Source organism: Chaetura pelagica, unplaced genomic scaffold (genome assembly GCF_000747805.2).
Source record: "Chaetura pelagica isolate M959 unplaced genomic scaffold, ChaPel_1.0 scaffold109, whole genome shotgun sequence".
NCBI classification, from domain to species: Eukaryota; Metazoa; Chordata; class Aves; order Apodiformes; family Apodidae; genus Chaetura; species Chaetura pelagica.
Window position 1 is genome coordinate 161,042 of NW_009970725.1, and position 16,621 is coordinate 177,662.

At 39.1% G+C, this 16,621-nt stretch overlaps 1 protein-coding gene across 1 annotated transcript; it reads left to right on the plus strand.

Moving 5' to 3' along the window:
* The first annotated feature begins 3,039 nt into the window (after nucleotides 1-3,039).
* On the plus strand, nucleotides 3,040-15,987 carry LOC104396895 (transmembrane protein 68-like). The gene is made up of 6 exons (XM_010006797.1): nucleotides 3,040-3,368; nucleotides 5,666-5,830; nucleotides 8,480-8,673; nucleotides 12,700-12,760; nucleotides 13,150-13,289; nucleotides 15,883-15,987. The coding sequence occupies exons 1-6, from the start codon at nucleotides 3,083-3,085 to the stop codon at nucleotides 15,985-15,987; spliced, it is 951 nt and encodes a 316-aa protein (XP_010005099.1). The 5' UTR covers nucleotides 3,040-3,082.
* Nucleotides 15,988-16,621: the final 634 nt, after the last annotated feature.

Sequence of the window (16,621 nt, forward strand, 5' to 3'; positions counted from 1 at the left end):
TAATCTTGCCAGCAATTCATCCGGCTGTTGAGTCTGTAGTTACTTGTGTCTGGGGACTCTGGAATAATCTTAAATCTCTTCTAGTCCTCTGGATTTTCCCTGGTCTTTCAAGAGTTACTGAAAAATTTAATTTCAGAAGTCCGGAGGGAATTTCGGGTATTTTTAAAAGAATGTTACAAGAATGTTAAAAGAATGGTACAAGAAGGTACCTGGACTCGTTAGTCTTAAAATGTTAGTAGATTATACAATCTTTTGATCACCAGGTTCCTGTCAGTGATCACTATATCCTTATTAATCCCCATATCATATAGGGATTATTATTGGTACATTTACTATAGTGTCAAGATCTGATAATCAGATGCATGGAGATTCTTTGCAATCCTGCCAGGGCAAAACAAAGGTAATACAGTATTGGGTGCACAAATAGGCTTCTATTTAGGTACAGATTAGCTGGTAAGAGTTATAACTATGTATTTGTCATAAGCTTATAACAGATGTGATAACTAACTCTAAAATACAAAAGAGAAGGATCAGGAAAGGAAATAAAGAGTTAAAGGAAAGTCACCACCCAGAGCTCCAGTGGAGTCCTATTGGTCTCATAGTAGAAGGAGGGTGGTGGTCCCATCCTAGGAGGCATCTAGAGAATGATGGTCTTCTCCTTTATTCAGTTAATTCCTGGAATATGCCACAGTGGTTACCCAATCACTGTTCCACATTTGTAGTGAATTTTTTTATCACTTTCTTTGAATAGACTTCAAGTCTTTTTTGCCAAGTTGATGATTTACATGAAAACACTCCCTGAGCCGCTGGGTTAATTCAAAGCCTGGTTATCGCTGGATGTCCTTGCTCAGTGCTGGCTGTGGCACCAATTGTGTGCTTTTTTGTCTACAATCTCAGCACATCCCACACGGAGCTCCCCAGTTTGCAGTTGCCTGTATCATTTGACACATTGTTGACACATCGTGGGGGCTTGCTGAGTAAAATGGTTTGGTGGGTCCGTGAGACATCTCTTTAGTACAGCAATAAATTGTGCTTAACTCTTAGATGTCTCAAGACAAACACCAAACAAGTGTCTGAATACACTGTTTATCTCTTGGGTTGGTAGAGACAAGCACCATATATCCTGAGGCAAGCACTTAACATGTCCTTCCCTCTGCTCTGACAGCACAGTATGCTCTGCAGGTGTTAGAGGATTTGCAGTCCTTGCTCTTATCAGCAACTTTAAACAATAATTTCTTTACTACAGAGTAGCACCAGCCACCAGCTTTATCCTTCCTAAACACCTTTAGAGACTTGAATATCTGAATCATGCAGACTGTTCCTGTTATTTCTTTCATGTTATTGATAAAATCTCTTTAGCCAGGCACCAGTCATCAAGATACCAACAATCCTATATTAATACTCATGATGTTCTTAGTCACATTGGGTTTATTTGTTTGTGCCATGCTGAACATCATTTGACATGGTGCTTGCTTCCTTTGACCTCCTTGTTTACCATCCTCCCAGCTTGTGCTCTACCTATGAAACTGCCTTTATGTCAGCCGGAGAGTTTTTGCACCTTTACTCTTAAGATTCTCTTGTCTATCTCACTGAAGGGGGGGAGTGAGCAAGTGGCTGTGTGGTGCTCAGCTGCCTACTGGAGTTAAACCATGACAGTCCTTTTTGTTGCCCAACATAGAGTTCAAAGAGTTTGAGGTAAGGACATGTTTGATTGAAGTCTGAAAGACCAAATTTATTGCTTTTGCAGCAACCTCTCAGCAAGGTTTGCCATGGGGCTTGTTTGCCTTACTGCATGTTAAAGAGTATACTGCTTGTTCGTGGCTACTTTTTGCTTTTCCTGTTTGCTGTACTCCTTGTCTTCCATAACTGATCAGAGCCATGCTTTACACCAGTCCACTCCTGTATTCTTACTGAGGGCTTCAAAGAAGAAAACCAAAAGTGGAGTGGGTAGTGTATCACAGGCTTGCTCATTTAAGTACATAGCTGAAGACAAAATCAGAGAAGTTTGGACTTTCTCTACCTTATGGTCTTAGCACTGACTGTGGCAATTGATTTGTTTCTTGTACATACTTGTTCTGTTGTTGGAGCAGAAAATCTTATTCATTAAACAAGTAGTAACCTGATTGAGGCAAACAAAAGCTCTATTCAGTTAAGGATTACTGAACTTGATCACAATGTTTAAATCTCTGGCTAATGCTCTTTAAATCAGCCAGCAATGCTCGAGTGCTTTTGCATTCCAGAGAAACCACTACCTGCTGTCAGACAGGCAGGCTCAGCTGTAGGAACAGACTAACTAGGGAGCAAACATGGCAAACATGTCACTAGGGCCGTGGAGCCCACTTGGCCTTTGCCATGGCTGGAAAATCTGAAAGAAGGGTGTGTTGGCATGGTTGTGTGGATGAGGGGTGAAGAGCTGCTTTTCCTAGTGTTACCAGCACTTCCAAATGCTATCTCAGGCATCTCCAGGCTTTGGGAAGGGGCCACAGCTGCCCAGGTTTTGCTTGTGGTTCTTCAGCTTCTCCCTCTGTTTTTTGTTCCCCTTGCCACCAGCTGCTGACAAACTGGGAGAGGCCAGAAGGCCAGGCCGGATTCCCTGCAGAGGACTGGGAGAACCCAGCCATTGGTAGCAGTCTTCTTGGCTAGTGCTGCTGAAAATATTGCCACATACCCTCTTCCGACATTCTAATAAGTAAGCCATACTTGTACAGAGAAATAATCTGATCAGCCATGTTGCAAGGATCCTGAGGATTCCTTGGACTCCAACCCTTGTTCTTTTAGCACCTGTTATCTGGATATATAAAAGTGATGCATAAAAACATAAGATAACCTCATCACTCTTTACAAGCAGCACTGGATGGAAAGCGCCAGCAGTTATCTTAGCATGACAGAGAGACAAAAGGTTTGACTCTGTGCTACACAAAACAGGCATCAGGTTTATGTACAGAAAACCTTTTTCCTAAATTGAGAAACTTTCATGATTAGAGAAATTAGATCTTTTTTTTTTCTTTCTTTTTCTTTTTTTCCCTGGTCCATGCAGGACGTGATAGGCAGAAGAGAATCCTGTGCTTCAGGACAGATACCGATGACCATCCTAAGCTGCTTTGCCTACTTACTGGAAGAACAGACTGTTGTGGAATACCTGAAGAAATACCTTTTTCATGTGATCATTGTCTTGCTGACAATTGCTGCAATATTAGTTTTTTTTATAGTTCCTTTAACAATCCTCTTTTTCCTTTACCTTGCTAATATTTTTCTTTTAATATACCAGAGGAACAGTCAGGTAAAAGCAGATCCCTTGAATGAAGTCTGGGATCGTGCAAGGAAAAGTATAGCAAGCTTTTGGGATATATATGCAAGAATCTGGCATGGTAAGTATGACACAGCTGGTCAAAAGGTTTGAATTACGATAAATAGTAAATACACATGAGTTTTAATTTACTGTTTTATTTCTTCCAAATGGATGCAAAGAAATTACATTTATTATACTTTGTATGGCATGTAACCCAAAAGTATTTGCCTAAAAGACTGATTGCAACATAGAATAAGAAGGATGAGAGGGAGAAATTAGTTTACACAAGGTAAATTTGTCTTAAGTAGCTAGGCAGGTGCACTTCTCTGTATAAGGTATGAGAGTGCAGTGTGGTGTCAATGTTAGTTTTAGGAATGTAATTGTGAGATAGATGTGTGACTTAGTTTTTACCTTAGTAGCTGCTTAAACCCCACTTGATGAATGGGCAAAACACAACAACTACTTGGAAATATAATTAGTGTCTTTTTAGTTGGCAAAAACTACTTTGTGTTACAATTGAAAATAGTTTTAAGAACTGTATGGACAGATGAATAATTAGATATCACATTTAAGTTTGTACTGTGGCAGAATTTAAAAGTAACCTGATTTTTCAGTTTCATTACACTCAACCTTCAGATACTTTCAACACACTGTGCTCCCTAAGAAGATCCTCAGCTGAGCCCTAGGGTTTTGTTCTTCCCACAGATGTACTTGAGGCTCAACATTGCTTAACTTAAAGCAAGACTTAACTTTGCTGCCCTAAAGATGAAGAATAACAGGCTGTTATCTATGTTGCTATCCTTCCTCACAACTTTTTCATCTTTTAACATCCTGTAGTACAAAACTTTCTCCACTTCTAGGTAGGACTCTGCATGTTCTTTTCCCATCCTTCTCCCAGAATAGCTTATGATAGGAGCTGTAGTAGGGATGGAGATGAAGGCAGACAAAGTGGAAGAGAGCTCTTAGTTGGCAGATGCTGTGGTTTTCCCAGGCCTTTGTATACATTAGTCTCTGAGTCTGGCTTCACCTAAAACTTAAATGAAACATAGGAAGAGTCAGGAGAGGGATTTACTGAAGTCCATGTCTGTGAGGAAATTCCCTTCCATTGTGAAGTGAATACAGAATCACAGAATCATTCTGGTTGGAAAAAACCTTTAAGATCATCAAGTCCAACAATAACCTATCTCTGCCAAGTCCAGTGCTTAAACCATGTCCCTAAGCACCACATCTACATGGCTCTTAAACACCTTTGGGAATGGTGATTCAACCACCTCCCTAGGCAGCCTATTCTAACATTTTATTACCCTTTCAGTGAAGAAGCTTCTTCTAATAGCTAACCTAAACCTTCCTTCGCACAACTTGAGCCCATTTTTTCTTGTCCTATTGCTTGGGTAGGGATAGGTTACTTGGGAGAAGAGACCAACCTCCCCCTCACTACGACCTCTTCTCAGGTAGTTGTAGAGTGATAAGGTCTCCCCTCAGCCTCCTTTTCTGCAGACTGAACAACCTCGGTTCCCTCAGCCACTCCCCATAAGACTTTTTCTCCAGGCCCATCATCAGCTTCGTTGCCCTTCTCTGGACACGCTCCAGCACCTCAATGTCCTTCTTGTAGTGAGGGGCCCAGAACTGAACACAGTACTTGAGGTGCAGCCTCATCTGGGCTGAGTCTGGGGGGAGGATCACTTCCTGCTGCCCACACTATTCCTGATACAAGCCAGGATGGTGTTGTCTCATATTCAGCCACTTGTCAATCAACATCCCCAGACCCTATTCTGCCAAGCAGCCTTCCAGCCATTCTTCCCCAAGCCTGTAACTCTTGTGGAAAGAATGTCTCTTTGGGATTCTTACAGATTCTGGTTTGGACTTAAACATCTCAACCAGAGAAACTTTTTATTTTGTCAAATTCCAAACTTTTCATTCTGTCTGACAAAAATGGAGATTCACATTTCCACCACACTTCAGGAAAGTATCCTGGCTGCTCATCTGCATCTCATTCTGCCAATGAAGTGTTTTCACATTAGCATAGGGTTTTTGTTTGTTTTGTTTGTTTGGGGTTTTTTTTAAGTATTGTACTTTGGACTGGGAAAAGTTGCTAATGGGAAATAATTAATTTAGTTCCCTCATAGGGGAAAATGTAAGTTTCAGGTCTGATCTAGTGATTAAACTGACCAACAAATTAGTCCACCAATCACCTGTGGTTTTTGAGGGGCTTTCTCTTTGTTATCAACCAAAAGTTCTTAAATCTTTCAAAATCTGTGTCACAGGCTTTCACAACTCTCTGAAAGTAATTTAACAAAGGACAGAAAAGAGTTTTCTTTAAATTGCCAGGTGATTTGCAGCTATCATTGCCAGTGTATTCCTTTCCATCCCAAACAGGTTATGAGCTTCATGGTGTGGAAAACCTACCAGAAGGTCCAGGCATCCTTGTGTATTACCATGGAGCGATTCCTATAGACTACCTTTACTTTTTGTCTAGGCTGTTTCTCTGGAAAAAAAGACTCTGTTTGTCAGTAGCTGATCATTTTGTCTTTCGCTTACCAGGTAAGAACATGTTCTCTTGTATTTAAGCATCCTGGATTAACCCAACCTATTGCTGGTTTTGGTGAAGTTTACATTTATTACACTATCAAGACAGATTTTATACTGAAATACTGCGTTTAGACATTTAAGCTAAAAGTTGGTAGATGCAGAAGGGCAAACAGGGTAGAAGATCCTGTCTTTTAAGTGAAAAGTCGTAAAAATACTATTAGACCCTCCAAAGCCAACATCCCTTTGAGATGAAATGTTATGTCTCAGTAGAAGTTGTAAGACAGGACTATATTAATGACCTAATGCTGGCTGGTCATCAATAGGCTGTGAGTGCAGAAGAGTCCACTAAGTGGTAGGATATCAATTACCTACATGTCCTCTACACTGAGTAGACATTACAATAGGGAATGGCATCAAATCTATCTTTTCATCAAAGCCTTGATTAGAGTACAAAACTTTGAAGATTTTACTGTTGAAGAGACCTCTGTTACACCCACCACCACAATACCTTCAACACATTGTAGGCTGAGGAAGAAATAATTCCATTGTGAAAAGGAGAATATACAGGAAAGCAAACCTCATTTGCTTTCAGAAAAACAAGGCATAAAGAAGAAGCATGCAGAAGGAATAGCAGGGAGATTATTTAAAGACGCCTTTATACCACTTACATTAAAAATTACTATACAAATAAAGAGTAAAAGAAGCTATTTAAAAGTAGAAGGACATTCTTCAGAAAAGGAAGTCATGTCCAGACACTGAAAACAAAGAGCATAAAGTCAAGCAAGTTTGAGGCAAGAACATATTAAGGCACTGCTAGAAAGATGATGAGGAAGAATTTGCTAAAGCATACTTCGTAGTACTAAAAACATCAAGGCATAGGTAAAGGTCATCAAGAGATTATTGTCTTTTAAGAGGACCCCTAAATCAAGATAAAGGTTAGCAGAATTTTGCAAAGGAGACTTCTTTTTTAGGTGAAAAATGAGAGGTTATTGTTTCAAATCGAAGCCTCTGTAGCACAGATTTTTATTACAAATGTATAGTAAACTACTGTCACACTAAGCAACAGTCTCAGCTGTGTGCTTTCCGGACTACTGATGTGTATATAACATATTGCTTGAATTATGTTCATGCTAGAGGAACAGAAGGTGGCAAATATGGTGTCAACATATAAAAAGGCTACCGAGAACACAACTGGTAGAAAAGACCACAAACAATGGAGATTATGCCTCTACATTTGCTGCATTAGTAGGAAATGTGACTAAAAGTAATAGACTTACTGAAACTTCTCCCTAACCCTCTCTTGCTCTACCATACTTGGTTTTTGCAGAGAAATGTTACACTTCACAGCTGCTTCTTTGAAGAATGCTCGTGAGCATAGGCTGAACCTCAGTCTGTTGGATTAATTACAGGCATGGGAGAGGTCTTTTTGTGCATTAATAACTGGTTAAAAGCTAGGTAATAAAGGGTAGGAATAAATAGCTCGTTTTCAGAAAGAAGCCGAATTCAACAGGTATAACGATGAAGATCAGTGCTGACACCTAAATGATTCAAAATAATCTTAATGTAGATCAGTGAGGTGACAGCTTAATACTGGCCATTTTTTTTTTCAAGGCAATAAAAGCCCACACAGAGAGCATGATTAACTACAAATTCTAAATCACAAAGGGATTAAACAAAATCAACATCTGTCTTTGACAGAAAGATTTATCAAACATAATGCCTTGAATAAGATTAAATACAATTGAATTACAGGATGTGGCACTGTGCATTCCATTGTCTTCTAATGTTTCTGCTGCAGACCTTTGTTAAAGTTGTGGTCCCAGACACCAGTTCTGGCAGTCCATTTATTAATGTAAACAATTTATTTTCAAGCCATGATGTTAGAACAGTGAATTTGGAGACTGGGGAAGCTCTCCTTGGCTGAAGCTCTCCATGGGGTTTCCAAACAGGTAGATTTAAAATGTGGAGGTAATACAAGAAAGCATAGAGTGCTTCTATGGGTCTCAGTCTTTCTTTTGGAGAAATCCTAGTTGTGGAAATGAGTTTCACCAAACTGTTCACACAGTGTTGAAACTGCCCTGCTAACTTCTGCCATTCGTGCATCTTAAAAGCTGTAGAGCAGTTCAATTTCATCTATGTAGTTTAAAATTTAACCAAAAAATACTCATTTTAACGACTCAGAACCTCAGCGTTTAAAATGTTAAACATCATATTTTAAAAGAGCACTAAAAGTAGTCACTTGTCAGGTATTTATTTTTGTAGTAATGTTTATTGTATTGAAAGTTTATATTCTTTTCTGTATTAAAATATATTAAAAGAAGGAGGGAGGAATAGATGCTTATTTTGAGATTTCTAGCTATGATGCTTAAGTTTTGATTGCATGGCTGATGTTTGAATAATTATGGAAAATGGCATGTTGAGGCATTAATTTACTGAGCTGCTCCTGATAAGCTGCTTTATTTTTTTGGAAAAAAAAACCTGTCGTGTTTGTAATTTTTTCATTATATACTCCATAGATGTTTTACTTCCTTTGTACAAATTTGCCTTAGTCTAAATATATTGCTATTAAATTTTCATTTAGCTGTAATCTTGTTCCCACACACAAGCAATATTTGTGATATATTGTTATAACAATATGTATTTGCTACTTATTGATTGCAGGACTTCAATTATTACTGGAAGTGTCGGGTGTTATGCCAGGTACAAGGGAAGAGTGTCTCATGGCACTGAAGAATGGACACCTGGTGTCCATCTCACCAGGTGGAGTAAGAGAAGCACTATTCAGTGACGAAAGTTATCAGCTAATGTGGGGGAATCGAAAAGGCTTTGCACAGCTTGCTCTAGAGGCAAAAGTAGTGAGTATTACATGTTACCAAAACTAGTTTATGCTTATTGCATACATGCTTAATTATAAAAAGCAGTTTAGGAGTATTTGTTGGGATATCTCCCAGAGAGAAGAAAAGATTTCGGAGTACAGTTTTCTTTTTCTTTTCCCACCACTTTCTTCAAGCAAATTAATCTACAGGGAGCAAGGGGTTTTTTTGGAACTGTATAGCTTTCTCCTGACTGTTGCAAGGCATCTACCTCTGCATTTCCATGTCTACAGTTCTATCATGCAGGCATCCAGTTTCTTCTTTTGACTGTATTTCCTTCACTGTCATCCTTCTTCATGTTCCCATAAGGATTCATTCATTTTTCTTATCCTACTGGACTTCTATATCTTGCTTTTTTATACCCAGACATTTTCTTATGGCTCTTGAATGCATTATCCTTATCTTTCATTGTTCTAATTTATTATGGGAGGGTCCAGGATTTTGCTCTTATCTGTTATTTTCTTCATGTTTTTGAAAGACTGCAACTAACACAAGGTGTGCCTATATAAGTGTCTGAGGTTGAATCATGTGTGCACTTCTGAAGCAGTTTTTCCATCTCGCTCACTTATCATGCTTTTGTTCACATCATGGAAAATGTTAGAATACCTGAGCTTCATTCCTTTTGGCTGAAATGAAACCAAAAGTGGGACCTAATACTCCCAATTGCAAATGGGCATTCAGTCAATTGGTACCAAGCAAGAATTAGTTACACATCAAAACGGAGCACTGAAATGTGCTGATGTCAGATCCTCAGCATCCTCTAGAATTGTGCTTCTATTTGTTTTCACCCCACTAATGTACACATGACCAGTTTCAGTTACATTTTCTGTATGAATGATGATCTGCAAATACAAACTTCTACTGCTCGTTCTGACTTCTTCCATCTGATTTCACATTTCACATGGTGAGACTGTTTCTCTGACACATTTCATTTGGGATGGCATAGAGCTGAAAGGGCAGCAATCGTCTCTTTTTCCTAACTGCCATTTCTCATCATCATCACCTCTAGAGAGGAGTTTTCTGTCTTAATTTAGACTTGGCATACCTAGTGCTCTTTGTGTCTGACAATACTGGTACACCTCCAGGCTTCAGCTGTTTTGCCATGAACTTTCTGCTGCTTTCTTATTAATTCATACCATCATTGTTCATTACATTCTTATGTATAGCTCATCAATTGCAGTGCTCTTCATTGGCCTTCCACATAAACACATATTTTCTGTCTACATAGGATATCCTGTACAGGGAATTGAGTTCTTCCCATGGAAACTGAATTTCTTACCACCCCTTTCAGATTTCTTGAGCAATTATCTCACTTTCTTGCCCCATCCAATTTGTTGCTTCTCAAACTTTGCTTTGGTTTCTTGTGCTGTAGAATCATAGAATGGTTTGGGTTGGAAGAGACCTTAAAAATCATCTAGTTCCAACTCCCCTGTATGGGTAGGCAGACCTTCCACTAGACCAAATACCTCAGAGCCCCATCCTGCCTGGTTTGAACACTTCCAGGGATGAGGCATCCACAATAAAAAGTACCTAGAGATACAAAATGCAGCTTCAGATTAACATTTCTTAATAACCTTATCCATCTCTGAAACCTTGTCCAGTCGGTTGAGGGAGGTTCTCCTCCCCCTCTGCTCTGCCCACTGGAACAAGCTGCCCAGAGACATTGTGGAGTCTCCTTCTCTAGAGACTTTCAAGACCCATCTGGGTGCATTTCTGAGTGACCTGCCCTTGATCCTGTGGTGGTCCTGCTCTAGCAGGGGGGTTGGACTTGATGTTGTCCAGAGGTCCCTTCCAAACCCTAACATTCTGTGATTCTGTAAAGTAGAACAAATTTAGGGGAACTTGTCCAATAGATAAAGCAATTTCAGGCTGGGAGTCTTATTTCTGCTTCTTTGTCTTCTTATGTGGCCTTTTAAAAGTCATGTTTTACATTCTGTTCCCCTCTCCTGCCCTTGTGTAGCCATTAACCAAAGAACCACACACACTTTACAGTATTCAAAATGACCACATGGTGATTTGTAAACAACCACAGATTACTTGAATAGGGATTTCAAGACAAAAACAATTATATATATGAATAGACATTCTCATTCTTACAATGTTATGGAAGTTCAATGGATCTTCCACTGATAAAGCTGAAGAAAAGCGAACTAGGAACATCGTTTCAGTCTCAGTCCTTGCCTACAGGTTTCCATATTCAGTTCCCACTTCATCTTGTATAACTATTCTGTTTACTTGTGGTCAGAGAAGGAGAGTGTTACTATTTAATGTTAAGACTCAATGAACTTCTGGGATATGTATTTGTCTCAGTCAAATTTATCTATGCCAGGGACATGAGCTTAGGAAACACCCTCTGCCTATGGCTGAAGTTTTGCCAGCCTAATGGGGAGAAATCATCACTTTTGACAATCCCTGCATTATATCTGTACCAAATCATGGTTCAGCTGTAGTTAGGTAAAAGATAAACAGGGACTACAGTTTATAAAAGTCTTTTGCATGTGGAAGGGATTTGAACTAGATGATATCCAGAAGTCCCTTCCAGCCTTAACTATCCTGTGACTCTGTGATTTTTCAAGCTGGCCAGGGGTGATCCAGCTCAGTAAATCTAAATCTGTGGGTTGCTGCACATCCGATTGTGCTGCTTTACAGATGCAACGTTTTGTGTGTGTGTACCTGTTTTTATCAGCTTGGGGACTGACACCCACTCTGCACTGCATTGGCTGATATGCTGATATGCAAATAACTTCTGTAGTTGCTAGATTTCTTTACAGCCTAAGATTTGTTTCTCTTGCACTATTCCTAAAATTTAAAGAGTTTTGTCTGCATGATAGGTGGGTTTCAAACATTTTAAATGTTATACTTACAATATTCAAACAATAGCTGAAGCTACGTGTAGTATTTTTAGTGTTCAGTACTTGTATGCTTTTAAAAGAAAGCTGATTATTTTTTAAGGATTTCATTCTGAAAGGTTTACTATTACAACTTCATGAGTGCTCGATATTTTTCTTACTTGTCAGGCCTTTTTTCCTTTAAAAGGTTTCCATCACTTTGAATTCTTTACTGGGATCTAGTTAGGTCTTTTTCCTGGTTGATTTTTCTCTTGCCCTGCAGTCTCTGTTCTGTGGGAGTGATTCTTTACAGCAAAAAGGTCTTCTTTCATTACCTGCTGGACAAGTAATTCCAACAACATGCTCAAAATACGGTTTCAAAAAAAATAAAAAGGGATAATAGAGGGGAAAAAAGCAATTGTATCTGTGGATGCAATCACTGTTAGTTTATCTACAAATGATGAAATCTTAACTCAGGCTGTAAGACATGACTGTTTAAAGTTCAGGTATCTCAACTGTCTTTCTTTTTAATCACAAAATGGAAGTGAATTTGTTCTGTAACTGCTGAAGGATCTGCCCTTCAGAAGGCATGTAGTCCAGCTTAATGAGGACACAGAACTGTCCTATTTGTCCAAGGGATCTACAGAAGCTTTTTTTCCAGTGGGGAATTATCCAAACATTGCTGCTTCTGGGAGACCTTACTTTGTGAAGCAGATGAGATGAGACAAACTTGAATGTCCAGTTGCTTTCTGCAAGACTTCATGAACTGGATACTTCCCTATTCACCACACAGGTTGTGAGCTTTAGAAAGAGAAACTCCAAGACTTCCTTTTATGGTTCAGTCAACAATACTGCAATTAACACGTAACATACAAGTTATTTTTTTAGAATCTCAGTTATGTTTTATAATGTCCAGTCAGAATGAAAGGTATAAACCTCTAATACAATGTCAGTCATTTTCCTTACAAATGGTGACTTTAAAACAGCAATGTTTGTGGGAGCTGAAAAATAGAATTTAATTTCTATCCTGGAGTTCACAAGATTTTTTGTTTGCTGCTTACCTAACTGATAATTATCCTTTGTATCCAACTGAGTTTTTTAGCTGAATTAAAATGCACTAAAATATAAATTCAAATCTGGTATAACATTTTCCACTTTATTATTTTTTCTGATTCCTTAGCCCATCATTCCAATGTATACTCAAAATATCCGAGAAGGATATAGGATGTTTAAAGAAAGAAGTAAGAATTTCAGAATTTAAGTATTTGGAATGTTTTCTCCACTCTTCTTTTAGATTTCTCTCATTTTTCTCTTAGATTTTGCTTTTCACACTTTGCTTTACTTTGTATTCTCTTAACATGCTTGCTGTGGGTCAGAAGTATCACCAATATGGAAATAGCTTGTGCATAACTGGTTTGTGCTGTGTGATTTTGTTCTTTCATGCAGCCTTATTTCAGCAATCTATCAAGTCTATCAGGCTTTGTTTTGATGGTGTTTCCTAAATGCTGTGATTTCTTCCTGTCAGAGAAAGCATGCATTTTCAAGAAGTCTTCCATATTAATCAATTTTCAAGTTTGGATTGTGTTTTCTGTGGCTATAACCTCACTTTTTCCTCCTTAAACTATTTCAGAACTCTTTAGACAGCTGTATGAAAGCACTCGATTGCCGTTTACTCCTCCGTACGGAGGACTCCCAGTTAAATTCCGCACGTACATTGGGGAGCCAATCCCTTACGATCCAAATGTAACTACAGAGGAGTTAGCTGAAAAGGTAAGTTAGCTCTCCTGGCAATATTGAACTGCACACTTGGTGCTCTGTTGTATATGGACTTGAAACTCGTTTTTTGTATGGTTGAATAAAGATAAAATAGAGTTTACTGGCCTGTTAAAGCAATGGGCACTTCAGGTCCAGCATTTAACATACGGGTACCTACAAGTAAGTATTGATTTAGTTGTAGTTGACTGGGATGCTCTCGTCCTTTCAGAATGTGTGAGTTCTGTCTTCTTGGGATGCTAATGTTGTTTCTCCCATGCCTTTGATAACTTTGATAAGTGAAATGATGTAAACTATTGTCATGGTTTGACCCCAGATTGGCAATTAACCCAGTGACAATAATGCTGTCAGTCCCCTTCCCCCTCCCACCCAGGTAGGGTGGGACTTTCTGGATTGAAAATTTTCTGGATTGAAAACTAAACTAGACAGCTTTAATTAAAAACTAATTATAAGTGCAACAATGTCCAAATATATACAAATGTGTTCAGGAATGTGCAAAACCCCCATCACCTCCCCCCACCCTCAGCAACTCCCAGGGCAGTTCCTGAGCTGTGAGCAGTTCTGAAATGTCCCAGAGCTGCTGGAGAGAGCGGCAGAGCAGGCAGGAGCTGAGGAGAGAGAGTGATGAGGGTCAGGAATGCACAGGCCTGGGGATCAGTGGTGATGGAGAGACGGAGTCCTCCCCGGACATGGACAGAAGAGAAGGGAAGAAGCAGGAAAGAAGTTGACTTCTGTCATCTCTGACCTTACACCAAGCTTACATAGATATGTGGAATGAAATACTTGGGTCAGTTTTGCTGTCTGTCTAGTCAGCTCCTCCCTATGGCGGAGCTGCAGATATGACTCTTCTGCTCCTGTAGCATCTGAGGCAGCAGAGCAAAGCATCCTTCGAGTTTCAGCAGTAACATAAACATTCCAGTGCTATCTGTCCACTAGCTGGAAAACTTGCTGCTAGTTAAAAGAGAGCTCACTGACCGAAAAAGAAAAATCAGTAATAGGAAAAATGGCTTCATCCCTGTTCAAACCAGGACAACTTAAATTCAGTTTTCAGTAACGAGGAAAATAAATTTCATTTATAACAAATACCATTCAGAATCTTCTCTAAATAATATGGGGCTCTAGAAACTAAGTTCCAGAAGAGCTTCAGTCTCTTTGTCAAAAAGGAAATGTTAAAAAATAATTTGCATTCAAAATAGAAAAATATTTTTAGTACCTACAGCTTGGTAAAAGCAGTGGTTTGCAGGAGCATAAAAACATTTACAGATCCTGGGTTTAGGCATTTTTCAAAACACTAATGTATACAGAAAATGCACTTGTAAAAAAGAACTCCATGGAAGATGAAAGGAGAGCTCTATGCAAAAAAAAAAAAAAAAAAGTAAAATCTGCTATGACCTAGGAATACACAGACCAAAATACTTTTTAGGAATCACTGATGTAAAAAAAACACTTTGCTGCCCCCAAAAAGATGTCAGAAGGCCAGCTTTTCTTTCCTTCTCCTCCCCCCCTCCCATTTTTTTTAATGAGCTACTGCCATAGTGCTGGGCTTCACAGTAGTTAAACCAGAAAGACAGGTTTGGTCTGTTACAAGGGAACTGCCCCAGGAAGCTGTGGCATTTGGTTTCAGCAGGTTTAGGAGGCTGGAAGCAATATTAGTGCTAAAACTGCCCTTATGGTTATCCATATTCTTGTGTTTTGGGAGAACAGTATTTTGTGTACCAGCAAAAGTGACTCTGAAATTTCCCATGACATAGATTTGCTTTAGTAAATCAAGCCTTTGACCACCCACTTCAGTGGAAGTATGGTCACATCTTCCATGGCTCATATTATTTCAAGAAAACTCAACTTCAATGAGGTTTGACATTAGCCATGTCCTGGCTGACCTCTATCTGATCCTGCCCTGGAAATCAGTCTGGACATGAATCTGTAAGGGAAATTTTGGTTACTCTTTTCTTCTATTTCCAGGGATATTCTACCATCACTCTGGGTAGACTACCAGAGTATGTAGCTACTTATTTCAAGTTTAAATACATGAGGAAAAACTAAGGGAGATTATTCCTTGTCCCTAGTAGGAATACAGAATATTCTATGTATTATCTTCAGGAACCTGCATTTGAGTCTCATGTAAAAAAAATATAATCAGAATTTAGATACAAATTCTCTTGTTGTGTGCATGCTGTACATGATAACAGTTGCAGAAATCATGTTGGAAAGGACAGACGGAGGTTCCTACTCCAAATTCTTGGTCTCAGCAAGGTCAGCTATGAGATCAGATGAGGTTAGTCAGGCATTATCCAGCACCTGGATATTGAAAACCTTCAGGAAGGAGATGGCACAAACTTAGTATTTGCATGCGTTAAAAGCTGCTTGGACTTAGTAATGCCAGGGCTTGATAAATCTCAATACTTGGAGCCTGTTCAAACTGCAGTCAGTGTTTTTATCTCTTTCCAAGGGAAGAGTCATGAGGACAACTAGCTAATAACTTTCTTCTTAAAGTAGATGTTATGTGTGAATTTCCCAATGCCATTTAGGCCTCTCAGAGATCAGTCGTTATACTTCCTTCCTTGCATCATCCTTTCTCTTCTCTTTTCAGACAAAGACTGCTGTCCAAGCTCTCATAAGCAAGCACCAAACAATCCCAGGCAGCATATGGAAGGCTTTACTGGAGCGATTTGATAAACGTTCTAAAAGTGATTAAAATGCTTATGTTTATTTCATTGTTTTTACAGCATACATTAAAAACCAATGTCCTATGGCAATGATGACTAATAATTGGCATTCAAGCAGTTAAATTAATTGGTGTTCAACAAGTTGCTACGGATTTGACAATGAAAACAATTAACCTCTTGAATTGAGCAATGCAAAAGCTAAATTTCCCTAAAGGAAATGACGTAGCCAGGATTTACCTGGCTCCTAAAACAAGTATGTCCGTACATCTGAGAGCCTCAGAAGTTTTATCTAAATGGTGATTTTATGTTTTGTGTGGTTCACAGTCCAGTTTCAGAGCAGAACCCTAGAGCCAGTGATTTCCCACCAGAGTCCACCCCTTAGTGGACACCTTCCCCATTGGACCCAACACAAGACAGTGTCAGAAGAAAAACTCTCACTTTAGCTAATGATCTGCTTAGATCAGGCCATTTTTCTGGAGAGACTACACAAAGAGAAACAATCCCATTAAACCAGATACTAGACTTCTACAAACACAACAGCTTAGTGGTTCGGTACCCTAGAAACTAGGAATGCTACACCAGAGACTTTTCCCCCACAGAAAGAAGCCTCTCAAAGAGAGAAAAAAAAGCTTTAGTTATGTGTAACACTATGAAAATACACAT